At 51.5% G+C, this 14927-nt stretch overlaps 1 protein-coding gene across 2 annotated transcripts in view; it reads left to right on the top strand.

Moving 5' to 3' along the window:
* GALNT10 (polypeptide N-acetylgalactosaminyltransferase 10) overlaps positions 1 to 14927 on the top strand; it is a 155915-nt gene that overhangs the window by 128358 nt on the left and 12630 nt on the right. For both annotated transcript variants that reach the window (XM_073567900.1, XM_073567901.1), the window contains exon 7: positions 11656 to 11773. In XM_073567900.1, the coding sequence (XP_073424001.1) occupies positions 11656 to 11773 (118 nt within the window). The remainder of the gene's footprint in view (positions 1 to 11655; positions 11774 to 14927) is intronic.

Here is a 14927-nt window from a genome sequence, read left to right as displayed (position 1 = left end):
TAACAACTTCTCAAACCGGCTAGCAGTGTCGAATCCATGCTGACCTCCATGGAAACCCCCTTTATGTGAAAGTGTACCTTCACAGCCAATTTATTTTTATTTACACTTGAAGAGTATATGTCACTCGCTAACAAAATTGCGTTAATTAAAAATAAAGTAAACCTTAAAAAAATCCCACGGCTCCCCTGATTCTGCCCCTCTTTTCCGTTTTGCCCTGCGTCACTCCATTACAGAGATATTTATATTTGTTTCTTCTGGCGCACAGAATGTGAAATCTCTGCTTGTAGTTAAACTTCAGAGTCGTCTTTGGGTGCGTGCTCTTTTACCTGTTCCTCCCATCCAAATGCTGCCAATCACAGCTCAGCAGCTGATCTAGCAGTCTCGGGCACTGTCCAACTATGATTGGTAGTCTGGGAGGGAGGTGTGTAAGTGCACATCCCCAGAGAAGACTCTCTGAATAAATGCCCAGTTGAAGTGCAAGCAGAGATTTCACATAGCGCACTCCCAAAGGAACAAATGTGCATATCTTTGCAATGGAGCGACGCAGCACAAAACCGAAAAGAGCGACAGAATCAGGGATTTTTACATATTAAACTTATGGTATTTTTTTGATCAAGGGTCAGGATCTGTTCACTTTTTTTTTATTAAACCTGTGCATGCACAATGAAAAATACAAGAAGCAACATTGCAAATAGTTATCATTAAAGGGAACCAAATGCCACCACCTCGATCTGCTCTTCTACTTAATTCCACAAACGTGGCTGTCATGTGCTGACTCCTGTTATACACCCCCAAAGATACAATTTTAATTGCTCCCGTGCTGTATGTAAATGAGCGTGATCCGATGGGCGACCTCGCTTCGGCGTCTGTGCCTCCTCTCTGCTACTATTCGGCACAACTTTACTCTATTAGTCGAAGGTGGAACTGATGAGCAGATTAACCTTTATTTATTGAGAATCTTGGTTCTCCAATGTGGGAGCCGCTCCTACAGAGTGATTTTTCCATTCTCGCTCACGGAGGAGAGTCGTGGGCGAAGTCCCCCCCCCCTCCCCGTCTATTGTGTCCACATTAACGCAATTCCTCCTATACTTACTTTTAATGCTTTTTCTTAAAAGAAAAAAAAAAATATTCCCTTTTGTACACGTATTTCCCAAGGTTATTGCAACAATGGATCATTTATTACTGAACTTGGAGTTCTCAAAAAATTGCGCTCACGAATAAAGGTTGCTTAACACTCCCCCCCTTTAGTCCATTATACGATCGTTCAAGGCTTTTGTGTCTGGTGGGTGAAGAAGCGGTTAATTTATTTAATTTTTTTTTTACGCTTTTACAACTTTATTGCTGAATTTCATGCAAAAATTTGAGCTCCCGTCAGAATGATAAGTATTAGTTGCGTCTTGTTACCAAGATACAGCATTGGAAATGAAACACAAAGAGCAAAAGTGCCGGCGGATTCCTCGGAGGGGAATCAGCGGGAATTATTAGAACCCTTTCAAAGAAGATATTAAAAGGGTTTTTTTTTTTAATTGCTATTTAGAACACCAATGTATGTAAATATTAAAGACTATTAGGGGCCATGCCCCTTATCTAAGTGTACACCCCCCCATAGACATGCGTGCATGGTGAAGACAAGTTATCAGCTACACATTGATGGGGGTCCTACGGCTGGAACCTGCACCGATTGGTCGAATGGGGCACTTTTATCCCCGTTACAAAATGTAGTGGCAGGTTATATGTGTATTTCTCCTTCGCCTCATTGGGGGACACAGGTACTGTGGGTGTATGCTTCTGCCGCTAGGAGGCTGACACTAAGTGAAAAAAGAGGTTAGCTCCTCCTCCGTCGTATACACCCTCACCCCTATTGCGGGCGGAACTCAGTTTTTTGCTTAGTGTCCATGGAGGCACACACGTCTGGTTTTGCTCCAGACTTTTTCTTTTTTTCCCATGAAGATGAGACAGGGGCGACGGACCCTATTGCTTTCATGGTCCGATCTCCCCAAACCATCAACGGGCGAGCACGTGTTGAGTATCGTCTCCACGTATCCTCTCCCGCACCGTGGGACATATCTGGGCCGTTTTCCCCAGACCTTTTTTTATTTTATTTTTACCGTCTATGAAGATGAGACAGGGGCAACGGATCCTATTGAAAGGGTCCGATTTCCCCAAACCATCAACGGGCGAGCACGTGCGAGTGTCCCTCCACGTATCCTTTCCCGCGACGTGGGACACAGTGCCGGACTTAGCCCTGACCACCCCTAGGTATTGAAACCATGGGCTGTACAGAGGCACAAGACTAGTCCGTGCGTCCCCCACTGCTCCACCAATGCTTAGACTGCGGTTCTGCAAGGCAGCGAACGGTCCCTCTCCTCACTCCCTGAAGGGGTTAGATGGAGCTAGGGTGCCTGTACCGTCTTATTTTGTCAAGGCCCCCTCACATACCTGACCTGGGAAGCTGAAGATCCGGGGCTGGAGCCCTTAGCTGTCAGATGCCACCGGCCAGTGGCTGCAGAGCGGTGTGGAGAAGCCCGCGCCACTAAGTAGCGCCATTTTTTTGTGGCGCCATGGAGTTCGCGCCCCCCCGTCACAGGAAGGGAATAAATTGAGGCTGCGGCTTTAGCCGGAGCTAGGCCGCGACCGGAAGTTCCTCCTCAGGGCCGCGTGTCACTTCCGACGGCCCGCCCCCCAGGTCTGGGCGGCGGGGGATAAATTTAGTCCCCGGCTTCGGAGCGCGGCCAGGCCGCAGACCCGGAAGTACCGCCCCTGGACCGGTTTATATGCTGGCGGTCCGCCCCACAGCTGGTGGCGTGCAATTTTTGTGCGGAGGCGTCCAGGAACGGGGGGGCACAGGACTGGTGTAAGTGCTGCCTGGGAGACCACAGGGAAAACGAGGTGCTACCTCCTTCCCCCCCATCCCCAGCAGCGGACAGATACAGCATGTCCGAAGAAGCAGCATGCATCTCTTGTTGGGCTGCGTTTCTGCGGGCGCAGAGCAAGCGATTATGCAAAGCCGGTGACTCCAAACCCGCCCAGGAGCCCTCCCCTGCGACCGAACCCACAATGCTGGTGTGGGCAGACCGCAGAGGACAAGGCTTGGGATTCCCGCTGTGCAGCGCCCGGAACCCGACGCCTAACAGAACCTCAGTGTCCGTCCTCCCCTGCGACTGCGACCAATGTGCAAGCCCCCCAGAGTGGGCCCTATCACTGTCAGGGTATGTGCACACGTAGTGAAATCTGCTTTTCGCAGCGGTTTTGGCTCTGCAGAAACGCAGCAGATTCTGCTGCGTTGTACAGTACCTTTATTTTCAATGGAAAAAAAAAACGCAGTGCACATGCTGCAGATTTTTCTGCGCTGTTTTGCGGCGGTTTACAATCCGCATCATGTCAATTGTTTGGTGAAGAAACGCTGCAGTTTTACACCTCATCCATTATGAGGTGTAAAACCGCAGGGCAAAACCGCAGATAAACCGCAGGACTTTTGTCCTGCGGATTTACCTGCGGTTTTCTCTCCAAAATCCGCACACCCAAAAAACTACGTGTGCACATAGCCTCACAGTTCATGCAATTGAGTCCCTTCAGGCCCCAGATGGGGGCAGGGACAGTGGCTCGCCGGCCTTAGAGGGGACCTCCACCTCACAAGAGCCTCTCGCCTGCAGGGGCCGCTCTCACTCCAGGCAGACTCGAGGGAAACGAATCCACACGGTGTCGCCCAGTCCATCCGGTGCCTTGGCATCCGTAAGTTCTGCTTCTCGCTCCCCGTCACCAGTGGTTGATAGCGAGCAGATATCAGAATTCGACTCAGACGAGCCCCTTGACCTGGATACTCCAGCGTCACGTGAAACAGTGGACAGCCTCATTGAAGCCGTCAATCAGACCTTGGGGATTGAGGATGATCCCGCAGCGGCTACGGAGCATAAGGTGGCGTTTAATCGAGTGAAGCGGCCACACAGAATTTTTTCCTCACACAGGGAACAACCAGACAGGCGTTTCTCGGGTCAAAAGGCACTCGAAGCAGGGTATTCATTTTCCCCGGACCTCCGTAGAAAAGGGACGGAATCTCCGACAGTGGATCCACCGGTGTCACCCCAGCCACTATAACCCTGTTATCCGGGCCTAGCGTTTCCTCTATTAAGGATCCCACGGATCGCCTCATAGAGAGCTCAGTATATGAGGCGTCAGGATCAGCGCTCTCTCCCTCGTTCGCAGCAACTTGTGTAGCCAAGGCCATGATCTCATGGTCAGAATCTTTAAACAAGGTCGCGCAGGAGCAAGAGCTACCTGCAGAAAGATCGGAAGTCGCAAGTCAGATCGCGATGGCCGGAGATTACGTAATCAATGCATCTTTGGATGCGACAATTGCTCGGCACTTGCGGCCGCTAACGCAATTTCTATCAGAAGAGCTCTATAGTTAAGGACATGGCATGGCCGTGGAATCTTGAAGTTGGATAAACTTATCTCTGACTCCACAGGAGGAAAGAGCGTTTTTCTCCCTCAACAGAAGGTCAAACCGCCTTTCGCCACCCTTTTTAGGCACGTTTTCGGCCTTTCGCAACCCCGGGTGGACCACAGCGGCCAATTCCGCCGCTTCAGGCCGACCCAACCAGGATAGAGACGGCAGGTCTCAAAAGAACCAACCCATTGGGGAGAATGCGAACTCAACAGCCAGATCGAGGGGATCCAGATCCCAAAGATCGTCAGCCAAATGACTCGAGGCGCTTGCCAGACGACACCAGCAAGGTGGGCAGCCGGCTACTCTGGTGTCGCCGCGTCTGGTTCAGTGTCGCGCACGACGCATGGGTAAGGGAGTTGGTGGCCTCAGGTTACAAAATAGAATTTGTCAGATACCCTCAAAGACGTTTTTTTCTTTCTCGTCTTCCCAGGGTGGATACCCAGGCAAGAGCTCTGTTGAAGCCATCGAATCGTTCCAGCGCAATGGGATCATTGTTCCCGTGCCAGAGCACAAAAGGACTCAGGGCTTCTATTCCAACCTGTTCACGGTTCCCAAAAAGGACAGGTATGTCAGACCAATTTTGGACCTCAAACATCTGAACAAATTCATCAGGATCAGACATTTCCGGGTGGAGTCTTTCCGTTCAGTCATATCGGCCATGGAGCAGGGAGAATACTTGGCCTCAATCGACATCCAGGACGCATATCTGCATAGTCCCATTTTTCCTCCTCATCAAAGGTTACTGCGTTTCTCCATCAACGGTCGACATTGTCAGTTCGTGGCGCTTCCTTTCGGGTTAGCCACGGCTCCCAGAGTGTTCACAAAGGTTATGGCAGTTGTCATGGCCATACTGCATTGTTGAGGCATAGTTGTCTTGCCTTACGTGGACGACCTATTGGTCATAGGCCCTTTAATACGGGCATGTGAGGAAAAATGTCAGCATCACGCTAGATACTCTTGCCCGCTTAGGGTGACTGGTCAATGCGAAGAAGTCATCCCTTGTGCCAGCTCAGAGGATCTCCTTCTTAGGAATGATCTTCGACACTTGCCGAGGGTTGGTAATTCTCCCTCAGGAAAAAGCCCTAGCTCTCCGGCAGGGAGTCCGGACTCTTAGCCAACCAGTCCCTCATACCATTCATTTCGGGATGAGGATTCTGGGGAAAATGGTGGCAGCAATGGGAGCGGTACCGTTCGCCCAGTTCCATTTTCGCCCCCTGCAGTACGCCCTCTTGGCAGCCTGGGATAAGAATCCTTTCACGCGGTGCCGACTGTCCTCTCAAGTCAGGAAGTCGCTCGGATGGCGGATAACCAGTTCCTCTCTGACCCAGGGGAAACCCTTCCCCCCCAGACCATTGGTTGGTGGTAACAACCGTCGCCAGTCTCCTCTGCTGGGGAGCGGTGTTATGCCACCATACAACCCAGCGACAGTGGTTGCCACAGGAGGCACGTCTCCCAATCAACTTATTGGAGATACGAGCGATTTGGCTGGCTCTGCAGCAGTTTCATCACTTCTTAGCAGGCCGCCCTGTCCGAATTTAATCGGACAACGCCGCGGTGGTGGCTTACATAAATCAAGGGTGCACCCGCAGCAGAGCAACTATGCGCGAGGTGGGGCACGTTCTTCAGTGTGCCGAAGCAAACCACTCAGTGATTTCAGCAGTCCTCATCCCGGGTGTGGAGAACTGGGCGGCAGACTTTCTCAGCCGGCGGGGTCTTGCGTCCGGAGAGTGGTCACTACATTCTGAGGTCTTCCAGCATATTTGTCAACTGTGGGAACTCCGGATGTGGACCTGATGGCTTCCAGGGTGAACGCCAAGGTACCCACATATGTTGCTCGGGCCAGGGACCCGCAAGCGTTGGTTCCGCCTCCCATATCTATTTCCCCCGCTGCCACTACTTCCGAGAGTTATCAAAAAGATCAGGTCGGAAAGGGTTCCGGCGATTCTGCTGGCCCCAGACGGGCCCGTCGAGCGTGGTACGCAGATCTAATGCAGCTGCTCGCCAACGTTCCTTGGCGACTGCCAGAGCGCCCAGATCTACTTTCTCAAGGGCCGATCTGCCACCCGAACTCAGGGGCCCTGTGTTTGACGGCATGGCCGTTGAATCTTGGATTCTAACCCTGGCAGGGTTCGGGAGCAAGGTGGTCGCTACAATGGTTAGCGCCCGGAAGCCGACTTCAGTATGAATTTACCACCACACCTGGAAGGTGTTCTTTGCTTGATGTCGAGGCCGCTGTGTTTCTCCGCTGAGATTCTCGATCCCCAACATCTTGGCTTTTCTCCAGTCGGGCCTAGACTCGGGCTTGGCCCCAAGTTCCCTCAGGAGACAAATATCGGCCTTATCCGTCCTGTTCCAGCGCAGAATTTCTACCAATTTGCAGGTGAAGACTTTCATCCAGGGAGTCTCCCACTTGGTACCTCCCTATAAGGCGCCTATGGACGCCTGGGACCTTAACCTGGTCCTAAGTGTTCTGCAGGAAGCTCCATTTGAACCGCTTCAGGATATCTCCTTGAAGTACCTTTCCTGGAAAGTGGTGTTCCTAGTGGCCATCACTTCTATCAGGCGGGTTTCAGAGCTGGCGGCCCTATCCTGCCGAGCTCCGTTCCTCACTTTCCATAAGGATAAGGTGGTGCTCGGACCAGCCCCTCCTTTTCTGCCGAAAGTCGTGTCCTCATTTCACATTAATGAGGATGTTGTCTTGCCTTCATTTGGTCCAGCACCGATGCACCGTATGGAAAAGGCTCTTCACACGTTAGACCTGGTAAGAGCCCACCGGAGGTACGTGTCGTGGACGGCGCCCTTACCTCAGACGGACACACTGTTCGTGCTCCCTGAAGGACGCAGGAAGGGACTCGCTGCCTCAAATTCGTCCATAGCCAGATGGATTCGTTTGACTATTCAGGAGTCCTACCGCATTAGAGGCACGCCGATCCCAGCAGGGATCAGAGCGCACTCTACTCGGGCAGTGGGCGCCTCTTGGGCTCTTCGGCATCAGGCTTCGGCGGAACAGGTTTGCAAAGCAGCAACCTGGTCCAGCCTGCACACATTTGCCAGACATTATAATAGTTATATTCAGGCCTCGGCGGATTCGAGCCTGGGTAGAAGGATTCTCCAAGCAGCAGTGGCACACCTTTAAACAAGAGGTGCATGTAGCTTGGATCGGTGAGTCAATCTCCCACCCAGGGACTGCTTTAGGACGTCCCACAGTATCTGTGTCCCCCAATGAGGTGAAGGAGAAACATGGATTTTTGTGATAACTCATCGGAAAATCCTTTTCTCCGAGACACTCATTGGGGGACACAGCACCCACCCTATTAGCCAGTTGGTTCTGTTTTTGTTTAATTAAATACGCATTTATTTATCTCATATAAGGGTGGTCCTTTTATGGACATTTTGTACCTGTATTAAGGCTGATTTTGTTGTCCTCCTACTGCATTGGCACCAAACTGAGTTCCGCCCGCAATAGGGGCGAGGGTGTATACTGCGGAGGAGGAGCTAACCTCTTTTTTTCCACTTATTGTCAGCCTACTAGCGGAAGAAGCATACACCCACAGTATCTGTGTCCCCCAATGAGCGTCTCGGAGAAAAGGATTTTACGGTGAGTTTATCACAAAAATCCATGTTTCAGAATATTATATACTATATTATATAGTACAATGAATTGTTGAAGGATAAAAAAAATAGTTATCCCTCGTCAAAGCAGAAGACCAAAATGCGGGCCCTGAGGAGGCCACAGTGTGTGGCGAAACACATTGGGCATCTTGTCCCCGCCTTTCTTTGCCTATCGTGCTGTAGTCCAGGATCTTTTGCTGCATTTAGCATGACACAGGTTTTAGTTAGTGGCTTGCAGCATTATGTCTTGCAGTGCCCTGCACATGAGAAAAGAGACATAGCAAATCAGAGGAACAATGCTACATTTCTAATTGGAGTTAGTTGCTAATATTATTATTATTACACCTACTATATATTGGGATAGGAATATCCCTTTAAGGTTATTTAAAAAAAAAAAAGGTAGACCTGCATAAATGTCTGCTTTCCCCTGTGTCTGCGATTGTCGGCCCTGCGCTCTGCAGCCGCTGTTGATGTCTTTATCTCACTTTCCGCGCGCTGACAAGTGCTGGCGGTTGCTTTATGACTAATTACCTGATTAGCATGGCCTTTGTTTCCTGACACAGCGTGATGGAGTGAAATATAGACGGGGAATATAGCGACACCGGCACTTACCGACGTTCTGTTCTTTGCGGCTTGATTGAAAGAGTTCTTCACTTAAAGCACTGACTATTTGGTTGCCTTCTGAGATGTTAGTATGTGGGTATATACCACCACATCATGCTGGAATCGCAGTACACGTCTCATGACGCATTCGTCTGACTCATGAGCATTGGGATGAGATCCGAGAACTATACCGAGAGTGATCTTAAATAAAGGAAGCAGAAATGATACATAGGAGCCAGTTAACTCCTATCTTATCAGGGGCGGACACTAACAGCTTGGGACCCCTGTGCAAGAAATGTATTTGGGCCCCCTCCTTTTATGGCAACCAAGCTATAAATATATATATATATTTATAAATATATATATATATATATATATATATATATACATAGTCTCTTCTCATTATATATAGTGCCGTTCCTTATTACACCGTGCCCTCTCGTTATGTACAGCCCCGTCCCTTACATATCGAATATTACGGTATATCGCGCCCTGTTCTTTATTACACACCGTCCTCGCTTATTAGATATCTAACAAGAGAGTATCCCATCCTGTTATAATGGGACCCATCCTTGTGTGTGTGTGTGTGTGTGTGTGTGTGTGTGTGTGTATATATATATATATATATATATATATATATATATATATATATATATTATAATGTATATATATGTGTGCCCCAACCAGCCAGGTATGTATGTCCCTTATCCTTATATATTTGTCCCCCATCTTGGTATATTGTGCCCCTTCCTCATATATATGTGCCCCACCATATATATACCCCCATCCTCCTATATATGTCCCGTATCCTGGTATATATGTCCCCCATCCTGGTATAATGTGCCCTGTTTTGTAATGCTTCAAAAACAAGCGATACTACTCCCCTTCCTGCACGCTCCCACGCCATTCAGGGTCCCCTTCTATAGCCGGCAAGGGTGTCAGCAGCTGAGTTTGGCAGTGCCGTCATGGCCCCCAGTCAGACACGCCGACGTCCGCTGCTGGCCTCTAATTGGCCGGCAGCTCATGTATGATTGCAGTGCAGGGACAGGCGGGTTCCCTGCTCCGTAATACATTTTAGCTGAATTAGCGTCCTCAGATATACATCCAGCTGATATAGTCGCAGGTACCTGCATGCCCCCCTCTACCTCCAGGCCAAACCCTACTGGCGGTCGTTGAATATTTAACTCATATGCTGTCCCATTAGAATAAGGTACTAGCCCTATAAAGAGCAAAATCTCATATTTGCCTAGTAGTCACAGCAGCTCTCCCCTCTACCCAGTAGTCACAGAACTCCTCCTCTCCTCTTCCAACTAGTCACATCCCTTCTCTTCCCAGTAGTCTCCTTCCCTCTTCCCCATAGTCACATGCATTCTCCTCCCCTTTTCCCAGTGGTCACAGGAGTCCCCTTTCCCAGTAGTCACAGCAGTCTGTCTCTCCTCTTCCCAGTAGTCACAGCACTCCGCTTTCCCTCTTCTCAGTAGTTACATTAGTCTTCCTACCCTCTTCCTAGTAGTCACAGCACTTATATTCCCAGTAGTCACAACAGTTCTCCTCTTTTTCCAGTAGTCACAGCAGTCCCCTTCCTTTCTCCTAAGTAATCACAGCAGTCCTTCTCCCCTCTTTCCTGTAATTAGAGCATTGCTCCTCCCCTCTTCCCAATAGTCTCCGCACTCCTCCCCCTCTTCCCAGTAATCACAGCAGCCCTCTTCCCAGTAGTCACAGCAGTCCTCCTCCCTTCTTCGCAGTAATCTTAGCAGCCCTCTTCCCAGCAGTCACAGCAGTCCTCCTCCCCTCTTCCCAGTAATCTTAGCAGCCCTCTTCCCCTCTTCCCAGTAATCTTAGCAGCCCTCTTCCCCTCTCCTAAGTAATCACAGCAGTCCTTCTCCCCTCTTTCCTTTAATCAGAGCATTGCTCCTCCCCTCTTCCCAATAGTCTCCGCACTCCTCCCCCTCTTCCCAGTAATCACAGCAGCCCTCTTCCCAGTAGTCACAGCAGTCCTCCTCTCTTCCCATTAATCATAGCAGCGCTCTTCCCAGCAGTCACAGCAGTCCTCCTCCCCTCTTCCCAGTAATCATAGCAGCCCTCTTCCCAGTAGTCACAGCAGTCCTTCTCCCCTCTTCCCTGCAGTCACAGCAGTCCACCTTCCCTCTTCCTTGTAGTCACGGCAGTCCTCCTTTCCTCTTCCCAATAGTCATCAGACTCCTCCCCTCTTCGAGTAGTCACCAGACTCCTCCCCTCTTCCGAGTAGTCACGAAAGATCTCTACCCTCATCGTTATTGACCAGAGCAGTGCATCTTAGCACCCTTCCTGAGAAGTCAGACTTGCAGTGCTAATCCCTCCATCACAGCCAGGTCCCCTCTCCCTAATAGTCACAGCAAGTCAGGCATCCCTGCACTATTTAAGTAATCACAGCAAGTCTCGACCTATGCCTGTCTGCACGCTGTGTGATTTGTCTTAGAGATGTGTGGGGCCCGTCATAGCTGGTGTGGCTCACTTAAAATTTTCCTATGGCATTTCGGTATATGAAGGGTCCCCGTTAACCGCAGCATTGCCCGAAGTAGAGAGTCGCATCCCCAACCTGGTCACATAGGGTCTCATGTATAAATGGATGGTGGTTGACAATAAATGCTGCATTGCTCGTACATCAGAGCCAACACATCCCTCCTAAACCGGCAGACATTATCAGGCTTGCGTCTCACGCAGAGACAAATGTTCCCCCCTTATTGTTTTCTTATGCAGAATTTCTCGTGAGCAGCTGCCTGTGGATGAGTCTTGGCATCATAAGTATAGACGATGCCCCCCGTCTTGCGGCCTCCTGGCTCAGTAACCCGTAGCCGCACACATCTGCTGTAAGCTGCCCCAGAGCAGCGGGATTAATGGTTAAGACCATGGAGCAGAATCCGAGAATCCTCCAGACGTCGGTCGTAATACAAATGAAGTCCTGTCTGCGGCTGGTGCCTGTGTTGTCTCCATTACCTCTCGTCTCATTGCAGGTCTCCCGTCATGGCCGGTGGATTATTTGCCGTGGACAGAAAATGGTTCTGGGAGCTCGGAGGATACGACCCAGGATTGGAGATTTGGGGAGGAGAACAGTATGAAATTTCCTTCAAGGTCAGTTTGGGGCGAACATTTGCCTCCTCTCTGTGCCGAGGCCGGCACCTGTACGAAGAATAATACTGCCGCCACGCGCCCAGATACCAGAGAAAGTTTCAGCCCGCGCCCCTTGCAATTAGTCACCCGCCGCGAGCCCCTTTGACGGGGCAGGAACAAGTCTCCGAGAAACAGCTCCGTTTATTGTCCCGAAATTAAGATAAAGTGGTGCAGTCATCTGGAGCTGATAGATTAATAACGGAGCTGAAATCGCAGGCACAAAGGGCTGGGAGGGGGCGGAAAGAATCTGGGAAGTGAAGGATAGAGAGGCGATGGGGGGAACTAAGCCTATTTATTTTCATGCTGAGCTCATTGCATTGCTCAGAATATCAAGATTGAGAATGTTAAATGTGAGATGAACGGCAGCCGGTGCCTGCGATAAATGGCTGCAGCGAGGTAAGAAAGGCCGGCACAACTACTGCTGAGAGAAACAATGAAGGCAAGACCCCGAGTCACGTCTCCTGCAAAACGGGGTCTAATATTACCAATAGGTTCTCGTACACACAGTATATACGCTGTGTGGAGAAAGGTATTGGGGGCATGGCTTAATCACAGAATTCAGGTTCTTCATTCCAGCCTCTGACCCCCCAGGTGTATAACATCCGGCCCTTCGTACCCGATGCATAACATCCAGCCCCCCCATGTATAACATCTGGCCCCTCACCCCCCCTCCTCGTGTATAACATCCGGCCCCTCGCCCCCTATGTATAACATCCAGCCCCTCGCTCTCCCAGGTGTATAACATCGGGCCCCTCGCTCTCCCAGGTGTATAACATCTGGCCCCTCGCTCTCCCAGGTGTATATCATCCGGCCCCTCACTCTCCCAGGTATATAACATCCGTCCCCTCACCCCCAGGTGTATTACATCCGGCCCCTCGTCCCCTATGTATAACATCCAGCCCCTCGTCCCCCAGGTGTATAACATCCGGCCCCTTGCCCCCTATGTATAACATCCGGCCCCTTGCTCTCCCAGGTGTATAACATCCGGCCCCTTGCTCTTCCAGGTGTATAACATCCGGCCCCTCGCTCTCCCAGGTGTATAACATCCGGCCCCTCGCCCCCCAGGTGTATTACATCCGGCCCTTCGCCCCCCCAGGTGTATAACATCAGGCCCTTTGTCCCCTATGTATAACATCCAGCCCCTCGTCCCCCAGGTGTATAACATCCAGCCCCTCGTCCCCCAGGTGTATAACATCCAGCCCCTCGTCTCCCAGGTGTATAACATCCAGCCCCTTGTCCCCTATGTATAACATCCAGCCCCTCGCTCTCCCGGGTGTACAACATCCAGCCCCTTGTCCCCTATGTATAACATCCAGCCCCTCGCTCTCCCGGGTGTATAACATCCGGCCCCTCGCTCTCCCAGGTGTATAACATCCAGCCCCCCAGGTGTATAACATCCGGCCCCTCGTCCCCTATGTATAACATCCGGCCCCTCGCTCTCCCAGGTGTATAACATCCGGCCCCTCGCTCTCCCAGGTGTATAACATCCGGCCCCTCGCCCCCCAGGTGTATTACATCCGGCCCCTCGCCCCCCCAGGTGTATAACATCAGGCCCTTTGTCCCCTATGTATAACATCCAGCCCCTCGTCCCCCAGGTGTATAACATCCGGCCCCTTGCCCCCTATGTATAACATCCAGCACCTTGTCTCCCAGGTGTATAACATCCGGCCCCTTGCCCCCCAGGTGTATAACATCCAGCCCCTTGTCCCCTATGTATAACATCCAGCCCCTTGTCCCCTATGTATAACATCCAGCCCCTCGCTCTCCCGGGTGTATAACATCCGGCCCCTCACTCTCCCAGGTGTATAACATCCAGCCCCTCGCTCTCCCAGGTGTATAACATCCGGCCCCTCGCCCCCCAGGTGTATAACATCCGGCCCCTCGCCCCCCAGGTGTATAACATCCAGCCCCTCGCTCTCCCAAGTGTATAACATCCGGCACCTCGCCTCCCAGGTGTATAACATCCGGCCCCTCGTCCCCCAGGTGTATAACATCCAGCCCCTTGTCCCCTATGTATAACATCCAGCCCCTCGCTCTCCCGGGTGTATAACATCTGGCCCCTCGCTCTCCCGGGTGTATAACATCCGGCCCCTCGCTCTCCCGGGTGTATAACATCCGGCCCCTCGCTCTCCCGGGTGTATAACATCCGGCCCCTCGCTCTCCCGGGTGTATAACATCCGGCCCCTCGCTCTCCCAGGTGTATAACATCCGGCCCCTCGCTCTCCCAGGTGTATAACATCCGGCCCCTCGCTCTCCCAGGTGTATAACATCCGGCCCCTCGCTCTCCCAGGTGTATAACATCCGGCCCCTCGCTCTCCCAGGTGTATAACATCCGGCCCCTCGCTCTCCCAGGTGTATAACATCCGGCCCCTCGCTCTCCCAGGTGTATAACATCCGGCCCCTCGCTCTCCCAGGTGTATAACATCCGGCCCCTCGCTCTCCCAGGTGTATAACATCCGGCCCCTCGCTCTCCCAGGTGTATAACATCCGGCCCCTCGCTCTCCCAGGTGTATAACATCTGGCCTCTCGCTCTCCCAGGTGTATAACATCCGGCCACAGTTCTCCCAAGTGTATAACATCCGGCCCCTCGCCTCCCAGGTGTATAACATCCGGCCCCTCGTCCCCCAGGTGTATAACATCCGGCCCCTCGTCCCCCAGGTGTATAACATCTGGCCCCCTGTGTATAACATCCGGCCCCTCGCCCCCCAGGTGTATAACATCTTGCCCCCCCCCCCCCGTTGTATAACATCCTCTCCAACCCCTGGTGTATTACCTCCGGTCCCATCTGGCGTATAACATCTAGTCCCTCGTCCCCATTGTATAAAACTGGCTTTTTGCCCCCCTGTGTATAAAATCCAGCCCCCCACCATTCTATCTGCCTTTACTAACAAGTGACAGAACATCTTTTGGTGCAGAGCTCACAAATACCAGCACAGTCCTGTAATTGGAGCCACAGGTGTAACAAGTCCGATAATGACATTTCTTCCTCCTAAATCTTCCCCCATCACCTGTCAGTGATATTAATGAAAGGTGGAAGGAACCGCAGCAACTCGGCCACAAAGTGGAGACCCCGTAATGTTACAGAGCGGGGTCACTGAGTCCTGAGGAGCAGAGG

The sequence above is a fragment of the Dendrobates tinctorius genome, unplaced genomic scaffold, assembly GCF_039654945.1.
Source record: "Dendrobates tinctorius isolate UK_male_01 unplaced genomic scaffold, ASM3965494v1 ptg000020l, whole genome shotgun sequence".
NCBI lineage: Eukaryota > Metazoa > Chordata > Amphibia > Anura > Dendrobatidae > Dendrobates > Dendrobates tinctorius.
This window is presented reverse-complemented; position numbering and strand designations above follow the sequence as displayed.